Below are 19,210 nucleotides of genomic sequence, written 5' to 3'. Positions count from 1 at the left end.
TGCAGAAACCATTATACAATATTATGTCACATCACAACCACAGTAGGCGACATACAAATTAACCACAATTGGCGTTCGTTAGCGACAGCTTGTAATTTGAACACAGCGCAAATTGAAGACTCAGAAATATGATATTTACGAATGTACATGCATCGCAAAGTATCTACAAATATCTATGTATATAAAAAATATTCTTAGATTTATAATGATGTTATTTATTTTGTTGGTGTATTATGCTTCAATAAATTCTGCAAGATTGATAATTACAAAACTAAGCTTGATGCAAACGTTTTCGCTGTTTTAACAACTTTTCGCAGAAACTGTAAATGGTAGTATTCTATTTTAAAACCGGTTTTTAGTTTTTAATTCCAACAGACACGCTCTTTTTAAGTTTCGTAATCAATGACCGAGAATAAAATTATTTACGACATTACATATTACATTGATATAAAAAAGGAAGTAGAGCAACTACCACGATTAAAAACGCTTCGTTTCAGAAATATTTTCTTGGAAAATAAGCATATATCGCACTGGACGTTCTATCGAACATGTCTGTGAAACTGCAGAAAAAATGAATATAATCCAATCATGCGTTCTAACCCATTTTCATAAACAATTTTCATTTCCATGTCGTTTTGAGTGCCACGTGTTTTTTTCACAAAATAATTTAATTTATGAGCTATAAACATGCTCGCTAAATAAAATCGGACCATTCTTGACTCGTATTGAAGTGAGTTTTGTACAAAACTGAAGGAAACAGATACATTAATCCATTGAGAAATGAGTTATTTTAAATCTATATTTTTAGTAGAGATGCAGCAGAATTTGGTTTAGAAATCCATTCAAATATTTTTGTTTAAAAATTTAAATATGAAACGACAAACGCTTCAAGCTGAAAAGAACCACAGAAACGTACACCACCGAAGGGACCGCGGAGCGAATTTAGCTCGTTATAAAATATTACGTGTCCGAGGGCCCAAAGAATATTTAGATTATATCATGTTGCGCACTACACCCAAAAATTCCTTTCTTATTCTCAGTGTGCGTTGGGATGCATGTGAATAATTCAAGAAACGAAACCCGCAACATGCGCGCAGTTAATGCGTTCTTGAAAAACGCGACCCAAGCGGACCTTGAATATGAAAATGTGCCTCGGAAACCATACAAAAAACATTGTAATTCAACTTTTCGTGAAAAACATCCTGAGCTGATTATTAATAATGAATTACGAAATCCAGTAAATTAAGCAAATCATATCTCTCATCAATATTTATAAGAAAAAAACATTAACATTAAAAAACATACGCTTGCTAGGTGTGGAGTAACACCGGCAATACTTTTTTATAAACCCATAACTGTATAATTATAGTGTTTTGTGGGCGCTGATTCTTAAACCACAAAGAGCTTAAAAAATATATATTTAACCAAGGTGTAGATTGTTTTATTACCAGTAATAAAACAATCTACACACCATTTCTTCTGCAAGAAATCAGGTCCATTTGATATTTCATCAATAAATCTTGAGACACGCTCTCCTCGTAGCTAGAGCCATGACAAAGGCAAGACCTCTTTGACTTTCTGGTAGTACAAGGCGAGGTAGAACCGAAGTACATGCAAGATAAAATCGATTTACAGTCTGGAGGCACTCGAGACGCTGATTAATTTCTGCGCGGTATCTTATATAATAATGTAGAGTTTCTCGAGACAAGTTTCCGTAGAAAAAACTTAATCGAACGCAATTCAACAAAGGCTTTCGGCAAAACGGACAATATTCGCGACGACTCAAGTACCAACGAGGACAATGGAGTGCTTCCAGGAACGGATGAAAGAGGCGAGGAAAGGTCGCGAAAAGTTTTCGTTCCAAAAGCGCCTTTGTATAATATAGACTGCATGCTACGTATTGTAGAAGAGATGCATATTATACTATCAGTACTTATATGAAATTTTTGGTATATTAATAACTTTTATTTTATTTTACATACTACATATTTTAAAATTGAAAATATAATATATTCAAAATTGGAAGCGATTTTTTTACTTGATTTCTGCTGTGATGTGGTATAGCTCATTAGGATTTAACCGCAGCAACCAATGTATCAATTCAAATTCAAACCAGGTGAATCAAACCTTTTAGTAAATATAAATAGCTGAGCTTAAAAACAATAAACATTGAATGCAAAAAGATTAATACTTGTAGAACTCAGTTATCAACTTCGTGTTTTTTTATCTATTAACTTTGAATAAACATTTTTAACATTATACCAAATATTGATACATATTAGTTTATTTATTTTTATTTGATATATAAGCAAGAAAGTTTCAATTTATTCGCCTTTTTCTTATACTTTTTCAGAATTCGGGGGTCTAAATATGAAAAAAGTATAAGAAGCAATATTATAAAATTATTATAATTTAATCCCAAGATTATATTACTTTGTATCTTTACTCTCCGAATATTCTTCGTGTCATAGATACATATTATACGTAAATGGGTTATGTAATTAGATGTTCTGGAAAGTTTTTGTACTGAGAAGGGTCAAAAAGTAACATATTACTTATAAGCAATATAGCTATGATTTGACACGTATTTTCTACGCTATTATTATTTTTTTATGAACATAATTCACAAAGCTTAATGCATATCGTATCGCGTGTATCAGCCATATCAAAATACACACATACATTAAGATGTGTTGACTTTGCCACGCGTTTAATATAATAGCAAATTAATTAATCGTGTTGTATTTTTCTATCGATAACTTTTACGGTGAATAAACATAAAACAATAGCTAATTAAATATATGTATTTAATATCAAATATAAAAGTGATATACACAAGAAAACAATTACGTACATATAATGACACAATAATATTAAAATCTGATTTATAAATGAAATTCTTCAAAGAATTCGACTTTATTTTGCAAATTTTTTGACAAAAGTTATCATTTTTTAAAAGCCTTTTCGATGTAAATAAATATTTAAAATTACATTGATTTTTGTATTGTGAGGGATCCTGCATATTTTCTTAAAAGAAAGCGACAGTCGAACAAAGTTGATGAAATAGACAAGAACACAAGAGAAATAGTCATTTTCGGAACACCCACAGCCCTTTCTAAAACCATCAGCGTTATCTACCTGTATTTATTTATGATATACACCTAATAAAAAATACGCATAATCTCGCATCTTTTTTCACCATCGGGTAATGATCACAATGGTTTCGCCTACATAGGGCCACCCGGGAGACATATTTTTATTTCATTATAGGGGATTTAATAGTAGGAATATAGGTCTTGAGAAGCTTTTACCCATTTATTTAGGTTCTTAAAAATCGTATAAAAATTTAAACACTTGTTCGCATAATTTAAACTCATGAACCAACGCCTCAAACTGACGAGCAGAGGTCAGAGACCAGAAATATTCCACTAATATACACAAAAAAAGCGTTGTATATTGTATTTTAAATTAGCTAGTATACTGAAAATATACTAACTTACTCCTGAAACAAATCTTTTGTCATTGAAAGCTGATTATGTAACACTGCAAATAATGTTTTTATATAACTACAGCTTTTGTGCTTTATATAAATATGACAATCATAAGAGTTTTATTTAATAATATATTTTTAAAATCTAAAAATATTATTACATTTACAACATACAGTAAAATTTTGAATGATAAAAAATTCCGAATCGACAACACGCCATTTCCCCGTCAAATCAAATAAAAATGCCAGCGCTGAGTATTTTTCAGGCGAGAACATATAAGAGAAAATGTATTCGAATGTAAGATGTTTTTTCATCAACTGTATTTATCTCATATGTTCATATAACCATGCAAATGAAGTATCCTACCGTTTCTAAAGTTCTATACCATAATAATTATTAAATAGTTATACATACATACGTTACACTTTAGAGATTGCGACTCGGAACACTTAGTACAACAATAAGTACATAGTTATCATTGTACGGGGTAGTTGAAGCGTCACAAATACACAGTGCTTATCTCGTACTAATTTAAAGTTATCTATCCTCTTGGGAACGTATTCTAACTACCACACAACCAGATTTAAATTTTTAATTCCGCGAAAACCGTAAACCATGCATCTATGTGTACAAACTGACAATTAATCAAAACATCACCTCGGCTGTCTACGATAATTAAAAGTCGTTAATCAAAGTGAAAAGTTTTCCCATAATCGGTGTATCCTTAAAAGCTTCCGTCAAAAACGTAACAAACAATAATGTCAAGGTTCATTTCCCATATTGAGTCCAAGCGTTAAATTCAAAGGTCCCTAAATGTCACACCTGACAATGACTCAAATGGCAATGCCAAAATGTTAACGATGCAAGACTTTGCGCTTTATATTTTTATAGTAAAAAGTGACGTATGTAAATTTTCAAAATATTTTTAATAAATGTCGATAGAATTTCTATATATTGCATAACTAATGCAATTTCTTCTACTATAATTACGATACCCAAAACTACCCTAACCTACTGTCTGAGAAACACTTATATGAATATGTAATTTGACTTCGTTTTTCATATTTTGTTTTTATATAAAAATGTTTGAGAGTCGCTGCTGTTTTTCTAAATATATTATATGTATGAATACATAAAAGCAGAGCATATTTTTTAAACAAAAAAGGTGCCGGAACTCACATCTTATCAAGCTTTTTACTACAGAAAATTATATTCAAATATCATTTAAATTAAATTTAAAGCAGCTTTTTATCATATTTTTTTCTTTACTTTAGACATGTCAAATGTAAAGTTAAACGAATAAATACAAATATATAACTGAAGATTAAATGTAAAATAAAATTGTAAAACTTCATATATTTAAATAAAAGTTTATAGTGATTTCCAAAGTTTTGTCCAATTCTCGTCTGATAAATACTCTCGATTCCTTGTGAATTTTTTTAGTGTTGGTGTGTATGGTAGAATGAAATCTGAGAAAACACAAATCAACATATTTTTAAGGATCGAAAAGTGGCAAAGTGTTCCGACGAGTTTGATGAAGAAAAGTGCTGAATCTGTATTGGTCTTAAACGAAGCTAGATTTATATGCAAAAACCCGCGTTAACTTGAAAAAATCGGAATAGAATTAAGAACATATACCAAACGCAATTTTTTTCAGGATGTTTTTTTGAGAATGTACTTGCGAAACCCACATTTATCTTTTGTATAGTCGTAGTCTGATTGACATGTTCCTTAATTTCATCTCTCCAAATGTCAACGGAACATCAAAATCTTCAAACCAATATTTTTAGTCAAGTAAGTACACGTGCCCAAAGTGCAAATGCAACATTTTTTTCTATATAACATACTTTTATAAATTTACTCTTTCAATGTAGAATAAAATATTTTTGAGTCGATAGGATCATTTTTTGAAAAAAATCGTGGTGTAAAATGTACAACAATGGGTCCAAAATCAGGGACGTCATTTACCCCCTCCTTGAATTTGGATGATATCTTACCACACGCGTCTGATTCGTACTTTGTATTGCAAAAAAATATGTTCTAGTCCCCCAACTACACGCACTCAAATAGCACGACTCCAATTTACCTTGTTATTGGGGGGTCTACTGTACTATGTATCTTCATGAAATCGAAATATTAAAAAAACTTTCACTGACTGGTCAACATTTGCCTCCCCCTTCATGGAAAAAATGATCAAAACTTATTTTTCGATTTGAAATGTACAGCTTCACATCTAATAAAAAGGCTGCATATTTTATTTTTTTTCTTTAAGTCATCGTAAATACGCATCATTTCTATCTACTGTAGGATCATACATTGCTTCTTTAAAATGACGCACAAAAGATTCAGAAAAAATTATTATATTTTCTGCGTCGTTTTTGAACTTTTTTAGTGGGACTGGCGGTTGAGAAATAACTGGAATTTACTTTAATTTTTAAACTCGAGGTTAAACTTCTAGACTAAACAAATAAAGGAAATGACGTCACATTTTTGTAAAAATAAAGAAATAAATGTTCTGCACATTGTTAATCGTAACAATATGCTTTTGAAACATTAAAAAGACCGTAAAAAAAGGTGCCGTAACGCCGTTCTACCGAGCTACATAACTAAAAAAAACACCTGCATTTAAGTATCAATATATACAATCGCTAGATCGGTTTATATCATAAATATATTATGAATATTACTCTAAAGTTTTGTTAAAATCATAAAATTGTTTGTCTCGTCAAAGTAATAATAGCGAACCTTTCCAGGAATGTTATATTCTATGTACATATGTATATCAAATGAACGTATAAGTACATATAATAAGGGTTAATGGTTCAACCATTGTGTGAATGTGTGATCACTATAGCACGAGCCAGAGCATAATAAATTGAATGATAAATTTTCTAAGAATTCCCGCAGTGTATAAACATCCACTATTGAAATGCTATTTTCTATTAAGATACTTGGCTCTTTTTTCTTATTTTTTAGTCAAAGAGATTTATACAATGTTTCTGTTAAAATTTCCCCAAGAAATTATGGTTATTTCATAACGAATGTGAGATAGTTTAACTATATTATTAATTTACATAATAATAAAAATTAATAATTAGAGAAAATCTGAGAGGATCACGTCAGTTCAGACGAAGTGACTAAGGTGAAGTGATGAATGGAATTTCTCAGGCGAGGTGCCTGAGGAAAAATAATTACTGCTTCCCCAGGTTCCAGTATTTATATTTATAGCCCTTTCCATGGCAGATTTTGTTGTCCGCCATTTTTCGATGGGATAACCAATTACAGAAGGGTAGCGAATTTTTTTCAAAACGAATTGTCATTTGCCGCTAAGGCAGGTCAGAAACTGTCGTTTTGAGGATAAATCCACGGGTTTTTTTCGTACTCTTTTAATTTATTGGTATAGTTTTATATTAAAATTATTTACATTAAATTATTTTTTTTAAATATTAATATAAATATTATATTTTTTTTATTTCTTATTACTTTACTTATATATGTAAATATATAACTATCTGGGGTACCTCAAAACAATGAAAGATCGACAAGCGATACCGCTTTTAAAGCCTTTTAACAACAAAGAAAACCATCCCTACGCAAGAAACACATTCGTGTCGACAGATATAAAAATCTCTCAGACTAATTAATATATCTGTCAACGATCAAAGAGATTCCGTATTTAATAACAAGGGATCTTTCCACCTGCCACGTCACCTGGTTTATTTAAATTCTAATAAGAGCAGTGCTAACAAATTACGTCATTAATGAAAGCAGTCGACGCCCTAAATACAATTCACTGAGAAGCCGAGAAATCACTAACGATCAGCTAGGAGCTAACTCAAGACCAGAAATATACGCAAAGCTGCGCAAAGATAATCTATGTATAAATTGTAAAGCAATAAATATTATAAAATATACACCGTGTGTTCATAATGCTCAGGTGCATACCATACAATTACGTCTATCCTTATATATGTATACCAGGGGTGGGCGATGAGATATTTTCTCTTTCGATCGAGAGTAAATGAGAGATAAGGACATGCGGACCGCATGCTTTTATCTCTCATTCATTCTCATCACACATAGTGCGAGTGATCGAGAGGGAAAGTATATCAACGCCCGCGCCTGATGCATACGTTTAATGTTCATCAGCTTCGGTAAGCCTACAATTAAGTATTATTTTTTAAAACCATATCCAATAGTTCTGTTCTGTTAAATATAACACTAAATAATCCATAATATATTTTATAATCAAAAAAATATGTTTGTTGTTGATACTTCAACACAAGAAAGCCTGCAAGCGTTACCCTCCCATAAGCATTTTTCAATACCCGAGTGTGTAAGCAACATTTTCTCGATGGAAGTACGTGCGAATCAATTGAAACACGTTTCATCTTACGTAAGGGAATTGGAGATTTATCACCCAAACACAGAAGCATCCCAGAGGGCGTCGAAGGGATGCGATATCTTGATTAATAAAAACAACAAAAAATGCTCATTTTTTCCGTTCACGCCTCGACCAGAGCGAAGAAATCCATCAAAGCGTAAACGCTATCGGATGGGGTGGTATCTGGGATAAATAGGATTAGGGGGGTTATACCGAGATTGGAGAACGCTTCCTACCTTTTGCGCTGCCACTAGAACTTTGTCGAGAAAGCGGAGCCATTCGAAGATGAATAAAGGTCTCTTGGCTGCTGGAATCTGCTGGAGGGCTTCCTCGTTGAGTGTCAGTGAGTGCGACAGCTCCATCATCATGGCTGCTAGAGCCGCCTGTCTGTCAAAAAATAATTTTAATTAATTGGTGACAATATAGAAGACGATAAGACATTAATTTTAGTAACGTAATTTAACATATTAAAATAAATGTTTGTGATTCTAACGCATATGTTCATCTAAGATTAGTATACCACTTAAAGAAACACTCATATACAAAAAGAACACAGTGAATTAATAGCAAAAAAGCTAGACATTTAAGATCTATTTACCATTTTAACTGCACTTTTTTTAATTATTATATTCAATGCATAAAAAAAACTTCTATCACATCCATCAATATTGTTAAAAAAATTAATTTAAAATAATAATTTTCATTTATAAGTACATATTGTTGAGTTGAAATGTTTTTCCTTCGATCTACTGTACCGTGAAAATTGAATCCCAAGTTGAATAAATTTCAAACTTTCAGAACTGAAAGTCATACAATCATCAGAAGTGCTAACTTTTATTAATTAAATTAGTATAATTTATGTTTTTTGCATTCTAATTATATACGTATATATTAGAATTATAAATATATTTTTACAAATATAAAATCACCTCGATTAAGATCGGTTTACGAACATGCAGCCATGTGACCATCTGATTAAATATAAATGAGTTCAATCCATTGCTTGTACTACTTTGAAAATCCGAGGATGTTAAAAAATATCTGTAATATCGAGATTAAAGAGTAAGGTCAGGATATCAGGCATATTTTCATCCTTTGTTCTGTACAGTTGCGCAGTTACATTAAGGTCATTTAAACGACACTTTTGAACGTAATAAAAAAAAACATTTCGTTTGAACAAGATGATAATATAATAGCGTAACTTAATAGATTACCATTACGCTCGTATTAACTAGAAAAACAACCCTTTATTTCATAATTATACAATAGACGATGCGTCTTATCAGCGTAAAAACCACTATGGTGAGTTACCCCTTTGCATTACTATAGCCGACAAACTAAATATTAAAAAAAAATTGTAATTGCCGAAATTCCATATAGTATTCATATTTTTTAATTAGTATTGGGCTGCTGTGAAATTCCTAAAAGGCTTTTTTATTATTTTTGTTTTTTTTTTAAATAAATACGGATTATGTTTAATTTAAATTACATCGCAAGAAATTAATTATGTGTGCATTTTTAGAGCATATCGAATTGATCGTTTGGCTAGCTATAATTAAAATTAATCTTCGTTCTGATGAATGAAGTTTGAAACACTTTATGATTTTAAAAATTAAATTACTAATCTTGGCACTTTTTATTGTAAACTTGTTTTTAAAATAAGCGATAAACGACAATAAAGGGTCGACTTTCGTTTAACGAACAAATTCTGCGAGTTTCGGTCAAAGTAGACCACCGATAAACATTCAATTCATACATGTTTTTCGAAGGCGTAAAATATTTTTTTGTTGAGAAAAAGAGTCTTATTTCGAAACAAAATAAATAATCATGGATTTAGGAACGGCACTAGTCAATTATGTATATTAAAAAAAAATATTTACCATTGATGCTCAAGTATACAAAGATTTTTTTCAAATTTCATTCGAGATAGTATAAACGTAGTATTACATAGTTAAAATTGGAGCGAATAATTCGAGCATTCGAATATTTGATTAAGAACCTTACTTGCCAGGCAAACGGAGATCATATAGAAAGTGCAACAAAATACATGTAACTGAAATACACGCTAATCTAAACGAAGATGGGGACCACACACCAGAGATAAAATGCCGGATCGAGAGAGTCAGGACTACATTTACCCGAATGAAGAAAGTAATTTGCGGGGACTACTTGAGTTTGTTTTAAATAATGTGGAAGGTAATGAATTAAGACGCTCACAGAAAATGCTATGAAGTATTCGATCAAAAGAATGAATCAGGTGGTTTGACAAAATGAAAATATGTTTTTGAAAGGGCACAATCTTTCAATTTCAATACAAATGTAGCCAGAACTAAAATACCGATATTTTTATTTAAAAAAGCATGTGTCAACAGGCACTACGCCAGTAAAACACAATCAGGATTATGTTATACAATATACCTACAAGGAAATAGATCAAGATAAGAAGCACTATCTATTTTCAGCCCAATAGAACAATCTCGTAAAGAATAATGTCGCAATTTTTCCACCAAAAAAAGATTTTTCCGACTGACTGGCACACTTCTTATCCACTTTGTGCCGGAAAATTCTCCTATTACCGATTAACTGATATAGACCGTACGCCACACACGCGATGTTACCGCACATCCCTCTGGCCGAATACATACATACGAATGTTGTATCCCGATAGTACTTTTCCCGGAAAACCCTAATTGGATTACCCAACGCGTCGGGCGAGTTCTGCTCCTCCACATCGCCATGTGTCTCCTGCGAAAGTGAAAGACAAGTGAGCGGTACCGTGCCGGTTTACCGATAAAAGGTTCCGTTTCGTTGCCGGTCTTATCGACAAACGGCCGTGTCGTATTTAACAAGGAAGGAGTAAAAAAAACACCTAACAAACAATCGCGCGTGCTCGATTATGGTATTTTTTAGATAATAAAATTGTTCAAGAAATGCTGTTCGATTGATCTCGAAGTTTATCCAATCATATTTAACCAAGGCATTGGAGAACGCGTTTAAACCCTAATCTAATCTGTGAAGATCGATCAGAATTATTATATAATCACCCATATATGATAGAGATTGAAAAAACTCAAATCTTTCAGGTATAAGTCACAATTAATATTGTGACACCATGACGGTGCAAAATCCAAGAATTGTTTTTTCCTTAAATTCTAATCGTTTTCTGCAGATTACCCTAGTGGTAAGAATTCATTTTGAAAAAAAAAAACAATAGAAAAAACCTCAACATTGGATTGAACTTGGCGTGATTTTTTTTAGTCAAGACGATTAGAACGCCTTTTGAATGCCATAACCATATATTTATGATTCGGCAATTTATGACGCTTAATCGACATTGGTAGAAAAACTACCAAAATCTAATTTGAAGATCGATTCTAAATTGAATTGAAGATATTATTTCAATAAAGATTAGCGACGGTGTCAAAATTGCAATTATAAGAGTTGAAATTGTATCTGTAAAGGGTTATCAAAAGCAGATTCTCTTATAATTTTTCATGCATTTCGCTATTATATTCAGCTAAACGTGGATTTAATGCGGTTATAAATCTTTTACATAAAAAGGGGAGCACTGTCTGCAAATAATTGACCGCAGAGATTTAATGCTTTTACTGACAAAAACAAAACCTATTATCTATAGAAAATTCGTAGCACACCAGACTACTCCTTTCATTTTAAATTATTTTTAATTTTACTGATGTGATTAATATTGATTAATTAATTAAAATAAAGACACAGATTTAAAATATGTTTATTAACTCTCTTTTTAATTTTAGTTTAAAGTGTGATACTTTATTTCCATACTAACATTTTTTAAATTAAATAAATATAGGAATTCACAAATTCATTATTAATTGAGATATGTAACGTATGGTCACTTTAATGTTTATTATAAAGTTCATGCTAAGAAATCCAATCTTACTTAACCTTCTCAATTCAGTGCAAAAAATAATCAGCGGTGATGTACACTTAGTATACATGTAAAAAAAGTGTAATAAGAATTAATTTAAAATTGCAAAAACAAGAAAAATATTTAACTACAAAATAGTCAAATCGTAACAAATTTTGCAATACACAAGTAAATGACATTACAATTATTCTGTACCAAATATCTATTCACAAAAATTAATTTGAAAATCACTCCCATACGAAGCAAAAATCTCACCTAAAACACTCATTGGTGAATTGACACCCGATTTTATTGTGTTTTTTTAATATTAATTTTGAAATTACTTATATGTTGTAATTATTTTATTTAATATGCAGAGTAATACCTAAAATATTAATATTTTATTCGACATATAATATAAAGATATTTACATAAAATGACATGTACACTTAGTGTACATCACAGTAAAAAAGGTTAAAATCATTTTGTTCTTAAAAAAAAATAAAGAAAAAGTTAACTGCCATGTTTTTACTGCCATTCTGAGATAAAAATTGAATGGCCACATCACAACAGTGCGATACTATAGGTTTAGTACATTAAATCCAATACCATAGATTAATTAAAATATATAACTGATTGTGTTAGTCTTCTTAGACCCTAGCAGTTCGTTTTCTATCTTTCTTTAAAATATTATTATAAATGCACAAATGTGAATCGCATTCTTAAAAAAATAAGCAATACAACTGAACGATTCTGATTTTAGAAAAAAATACGTATATATTTGAGTGCTTGCACAGACTTACATAATTAAGTACAATTATTAAAAAAAAAATTTAATATTATATAATATTTTACATGTAAGGAAATAATGAATTATCAACAAAAACACAATCCTGACATTAAAAACCTTTTTAAATACCGGTATTAAGGTCTAATAATTGACTTGAATACCGGTATTGAAAGCCTTAACTATGATCCCTGCGAATCATTTAGGGGCGCAAATATCACCTAAAATTAAATGTTGAATGATCTAACAAAGCAATACTCATAAAAAATATGTTTTACACCCTATGGCAAACTATTAAAATATGTATTATACAAAATATTAGGTGACAACCCTATATAATTGTACATGATGTAGCAAAATTGTTGATCTCTTGTTTAATATGTGTTTCCGCATAATCCCGTGATTTATGTTTTTACATAAATTGCATAATGTATGTAAATTTTTGCTGAAAAATGTATCCGGAAAGGGCTGACCTTCGTCCTATGAGATTTTAAATGCTACTTTTATATGAATTTTACATTAATATTAAATTAATTAGTGATAAATAAGAATGCGGAAATACATAAATTATACTAGAACGAAAATAAGCGTATTTAAAAAATCTGAATTAAATTTTACAGGGGGTGAGTCAGTAAGCCCGTAATGAGGTTGGCGTATGCCTTATGAAAAAATATATGGAATCAATGGTTCTTTAATGCCAAAAATTGAAAAGCAGACTAATTTGATCTCAAATATTTCAGGAAAACATCACATACAAAATTTATCCGTTTAAACATTTGAGTATTTGAGGAAATAATATTTACACGATAACGTTAACTATACATTAATATAGCAGGAAAAGGTGGTAGATTTTTTTATGTAGGGTTATTCTGAACCAGCGTGGTGGAACTTTTGTTAAGCAGCACCGGATTTACTTTATTAAGGCTATAAGTCACAAATGAATTGCGTATCTTATATTTTATTGTAACCTATTCATTATAATAATGTAGTGGTTATTTTATCGTGCGCAATTTCTTTGTGAAAATATTTTTTTATCAGAAGAAAACATTACAGTTTAATTGGATATATCCGATTTTATCTTATGTTATTTATCTCACAAATACATTACTGCCAATCTATCCGATTTGTGAACTATCATTTAAACGTCACACAATAATTTTATTAGACAATAACAAATAGTCTGTTTCCTCTTCAAATTTACGAGATTAGCAAGACGGTCGAGAACTAAAGAGATGTTGGACTTCTTCCAGTTCTAAATCATTTCCATCAGAAACGTACACAGAATTGAAGAAAACGAAAGCTTCGAGTGGGGCTATGCTAAATCAATCAAGACCACCATTAGGCCGAAAAAAAAGTGTAAGAATTCAACCCGATATTTAAGAACACCTGTCTACCGCCTGATAGCGGCATCAACATTTCACTATTTATGTGGTAATTTATATATGTTTATTAAATAAACCGGTAGTTAAAATAATTAATTAAACTTTCGGTCTCAAACCCAAATTTTTTTAATGGTTTTATAGACAATAAACTAAGCACTGGTCGAACCGTAACAGTGACCATGTGTCATATTAGACTTTAGAAGCAGAACTTGGCAATAGATGGCGCATGGAAGGATTTTTTTGATTGAAAAACGAAATTAATACCACACCTAAAAATATTTATCATAAGAATCGAACACAAATGCTTTACTACAATACAGTTTTAACACCAGGGGCGTGCCAATTGGTTGAAATAAAATCGTAATTCTAAATGATCGCTACATAAACTTGGCGATAACTTTTTTCTCAAATTTAATTAAATTTAATAGACAACATAACGTGAGCCGGAAACCGCTACCCAGATTATATGCATTAAAATTCTATTCTACTTCAATATAGTTTAAAACGAAACGTGACGTAAATAAGTTAGATATTCGTATTACTGACGCACACGGATCGAAACGCAACTTTAAAAACCGGAAGTTATACGAGTATACGTCAGATGATACACACAGACAATACAGCCAAAGTATTTAACATTCAAAAAGGATCGTTCCTGTGACTGAACACGTCTCGCCAGTTTCCGTTTCCAGTACAGCGACACTCCAACATAAGCAAACCATGAGAAAATGCTAGGTGAGATTATGAAGCCACCCTTGATCCATCCACGAATCAATCACGACTCCTAGACGTCCATCCAATAAAGAAAATGTGACATACCCCGACGTATAGCGCACGCATGACATTCATAAAACCGGAAGGAGGGATGGATAGTGTTTTATTTACGGCCCAAGTATGAAAGTCCCTTAAATCACTCTCGGCAGAAGTTCCGAAGAATCGATATCGGGGGTTCAACCCTTCGCGTGGTTTACGATACAGGTGCAACAGTTGCTCCGAATAAATTTGCTCTCGGAGAGTGGGATTATTAATTTTGGGATAAAAAATTATATACCTAGGTAGCGGGGGCTGCTTTCGAAATCTAATTATGTAAATGTAAATGTGGCTCTTAACGAGCTGGGAAGGTATAAAGTGGAGAGCACTTGCTTAAACGACTTAAAACGACAGTGGGGAAATGAGGCGAGAAAATCTTGACAAGGAAATCGCGGAAGAGGGTCTTGAGTGTAAAATAAAAAAGGTTCATCTAAAAACATTTTAGCTTCTGCCAAGAGACGTTTATCTTGGCATTGTCGTGTTAATTAGAACCATACTGACTACTTAGATAAGAAATAGTTTAAAGACACTTTCTTCAAGCTTAAATTTGTCTTTAAGATTATATTCCGAAGCGAATACACAACGAGTAAGATATGTTTGACTTTCGATAATGAATGTTCAACTTTACTATTAAAACTTTCATCCATAGATTAGGTAATAACAAAGTCGAAAATTCTAATTTGCAATGATACATGGTCGGGCGCTTTGGTGACCTATTTACCTAATTGCCAAGAGCAAATTGCGAGATAATTCTATAATATATAGGTAGCTAAATAATCCCGTAAATAAATAAAATATATCGATGCTATTAATTTAAATATAACCGCGTGTTCTAAAATAAGATTATGAATATGAACTTACGACATTAAACCGCGTAAGTATAAAATAATATAACGAAAATACGATTTGATTGATAAAAACTAACAATTTGTATTGATAAATTTCACTCGATAGATCATCTGTGTTTAAATATAATTATATTGAATTTCATTCAGTAATGTTAATATAGTCAATATGAGGTTTCTATCAACTTTTCCATAAATAATACAGAAAGGAGCGGTATCGCCGTACATGTACGGTGGTCAATCTTTCAATGTTTTGGGGTACCCCAGTTATTTATATATGTATGTAACTGAATTAATAATAATTATAAAACATTATATTCATGTAACATTTTTTTTTAATTTGATTAAAGTAAATTATTTTCGTATAAAATAATATCAATAAAATATAGAGATGAAGAAAAAAATAATTTTATATTATTTTATAAAAAATATTGAGAGCCTCTGAAATCCACAAAAGCCGAATAACGTATAAAAAAATACGTAAAATAAATAGAAAATGTTAAAATAAATTATTAAAACATACTAACACAAAAAATGAGTAAAATAAATCAAAGCAATAAAAACGATGTGAATCAGTATTTTTTTTCTATAATTATAAATAAATAAAAACATAAATAATTATCAAAGGATATGTAAAATTAACTTATTTCCAGGTGTATACTAACAAATTAAAAATGTGTATTTATTAACTCACTACTTAAAGGGTTATAAAAACATAACTAATCGTTCATTTATGTGATTAAGGAAATATTAGTTTATACTACACTTAAATTAATAGCACATGGAAATAATAAGGATCTGGAATTTCAACAATTAGGAAACATTATAGTGATTCTATAATAAATGTAATTATTAATAACAAAGTGGGGCAGATATTTTTAAGCTTTAACGATCAAAAACAATATTTTTTTCAAAATAAAATATGAGGATCGTGTTTTTTATTGTTATCAAATATATACAGGCCAATAATTTAAACATATGTTTTAGGTATTTGACACAATACATTGCACACATATTCAAACTCAAGCGCGAATATAAAATTTTACAAACATGTAATAGTTTTATATAAAAAGAGCCATGAATGACTTCTTAGTTTTATAAATGACGCATATTTGCGTCATCGGCTCATAACGATAGTTATACAGAGTCAGCGGCATGTATAATGTTAAGATAAAGATACTTTGTTTAAATTATTTATATATTTATTTTTAGCTTAAATCATAAAGATAGATAAATTAAAAATATACGTAGTTAATAACGTATCTTCTATATTATTAAATATTTTCGAGTAATCAACTAATAAAATAAGCATAAATTACCAAAATATGAATTTTCATGTTCATTAATTGAACCGCTCTTCTATTAACAATTGAATGGAGTCAAAAGATCAGTTCGGTTTGTGATGAAGCGTTTTAACCGTTTAAGAAATAATAGGTTTCTTCGTTAAAATAGGACACCACCTTGGGAAACCTTTAAGCAGCTTAAGTCACAAGGCACGCGCTATAAATAAGAATGGATTAAATATCCGTCGCTTTGAGAAGAGATAACGCATGGACCATAAACATAGGCCGTTATGTGCCTTTAGAAATGCTATCGTTATTTGGAATTACAAGTTTTTCAATACAGCATTGCCGAATTTCCAGCTGTTCAAACTACGACCGTTACATAAAAACCTTGTTATATAAGAAAGACAGTAGATAATAATAAATTTATTTCATCCTCAAAACATCTCAATTAGTCCAAATACTGAGACTAGGCAGAGCAAGAAAATCTCCTACATAAAAAAGCGCATACATAAAATACATCAGATAATTCCATTACGAATATATTTCCATCTAGAAATTTCCACTGGATACTCCTAACTTGAGACACAAGGTTTTTTCAAAATCGCACCAAGCGGAGCTACGCCAAGATCATCAACCGAAACGTAAAGGACCGAGGAAGCAGCCGCTTTCCATTTGGCAATAACGCTAAGAATTGTACGAGACACAGACAAGTACACAAATTGCACAATTTATGATCAAAAATAATCAACAATATCCGTAATAAATCACAAAAAATTATTCACATTGTACAATATATTTAAAAAAGAGCAAATGCTCTCTTCTGCATAAAATAATGAACATCGAATGCTGGAAATATTTTAGAAGGGTTAAATCTTCAATAAATAAGTATGTTCAAAGAAGGCGCATTTCAAGGCAGAACTTAAAGTCATTATAAAGCGCTATCTAGTTAATGAAAATAGCGACTAAGTAGAAGTTTAGAAACTATGCAATACTTCTTTACGTTTCCAACTGATGTACACATACATCTTCTTTCATTCCGTTTCCTCGTATTACATAAACACACATACACATCCTCTGAAAGGCATAGCAGAAAATAGGAAACACCAATGTGTTAACCGTTTCATTCTGTCTGACCTAGATGTGGTGCTCTCCTGACATTATCCTCCTTAAGACTTTCCATCACAGTTCGAGCCACAGCACCATTTCGCCTTTTTGCTACAATTTCACATCCTTTCATGTCGGTGATTACATAGCTTAAGTCCGTGTTTGTCAAAGTCTTCGAATGAATCCATTTGGGTTACTTCCTGTGCCTTATTGTCTTTCCGGACACGATATATATTTTTATAAGGTATAACAACATATTATATATAGTATATATATATTCATACAAAATAAATGTATAGATGAATTAATATAATTTAGAATGAAAATTAAACTAATAGGAAAACCTTTTAATCTTATTTAATACATCGCGTGTCAAAATCTTTTATAATAAAAATACTTAATTTAAGAAAATTATTGATACGAAATACCCTTCGTGTTTGCCATTAATTGAAACGTGCTTTCATTACACAAATTCTATTTTTAGAATTAAAAAAGTATCGAATGACAAGCACCACTTTAATAATCTATACGAATAAAAACCAGGCATTGTTGTCGGATAACAATGCTCAAATTAGATTTTTGAAGATGGAAAACTCTGAAATGAAAAGCCTGTTCTTATAAAACGCTTTAGACATTTGTCCCAGCGATGTATACAATAAATCTCACTTATGTACTAAGCAAATTTTGAGCACAAAAATGCCACAGGCGTTTCAACTAATATATTTTACACATAGATTATTTCTACATAATACACGTAAAAAAATATGTATATGTTTCGGTGAAAATGTACCAGTAAAAATATATTTCCAAATCTAGCTTAAACGAATATATCTTATAAAAGTTCAAAAACTTTAGTTTGTTTTAGAGGCTGGGTTTGAACAGCAAATGAACGTTTCACAACTATTAAAATAAGTTTCATAGACATTTTACAACAATACATAATTTCACTAAATTATATTTTCCCTAGTAGAAATATATACTTATTATTTTATTTTATTAAATCTTTGTAAACTGACAGGCGTAAGCCCAATGCGTTACAACGGGGTAAATCTGTACCAACTGAGTAAGTCAATCAGATATAATCTGGGAATCGGTGACATCTATATTAATAATTATAAATTATTATATGTAATATAATTTATAACTAATAGATGTCACCGCAGCTGGGGCCAGTTTGTTAACAATAGTGTATTTTTTTAAATAAAAATTTGTAATCATGGATAAATCTTGAATGA

General features: G+C 30.8%; 1 protein-coding gene across 2 annotated transcripts in view; it reads right to left on the bottom strand.

The window, feature by feature from the left end:
* LOC148236362 (HEAT repeat-containing protein 5B) overlaps nucleotides 1-19,210 on the bottom strand; it is a 58,017-nt gene that overhangs the window by 29,255 nt on the left and 9,552 nt on the right. For both annotated transcript variants that reach the window (XM_088183634.1, XM_088183633.1), the window contains exon 2: nucleotides 8,112-8,262. In XM_088183634.1, coding sequence (XP_088039760.1) covers nucleotides 8,112-8,243 — 132 coding nt within the window. In that variant the 5' untranslated portion in view covers nucleotides 8,244-8,262. The remainder of the gene's footprint in view (nucleotides 1-8,111; nucleotides 8,263-19,210) is intronic.

The sequence above is a fragment of the Plectrocnemia conspersa genome, unplaced genomic scaffold (assembly GCF_051122295.1).
Source record: "Plectrocnemia conspersa isolate PC_06_02 unplaced genomic scaffold, ASM5112229v1 ptg000003l, whole genome shotgun sequence".
NCBI lineage: Eukaryota > Metazoa > Arthropoda > Insecta > Trichoptera > Polycentropodidae > Plectrocnemia > Plectrocnemia conspersa.
The sequence above is the reverse complement of the archived record's forward strand: the minus strand, read 5'-3'. Positions and strand labels throughout refer to the sequence as shown.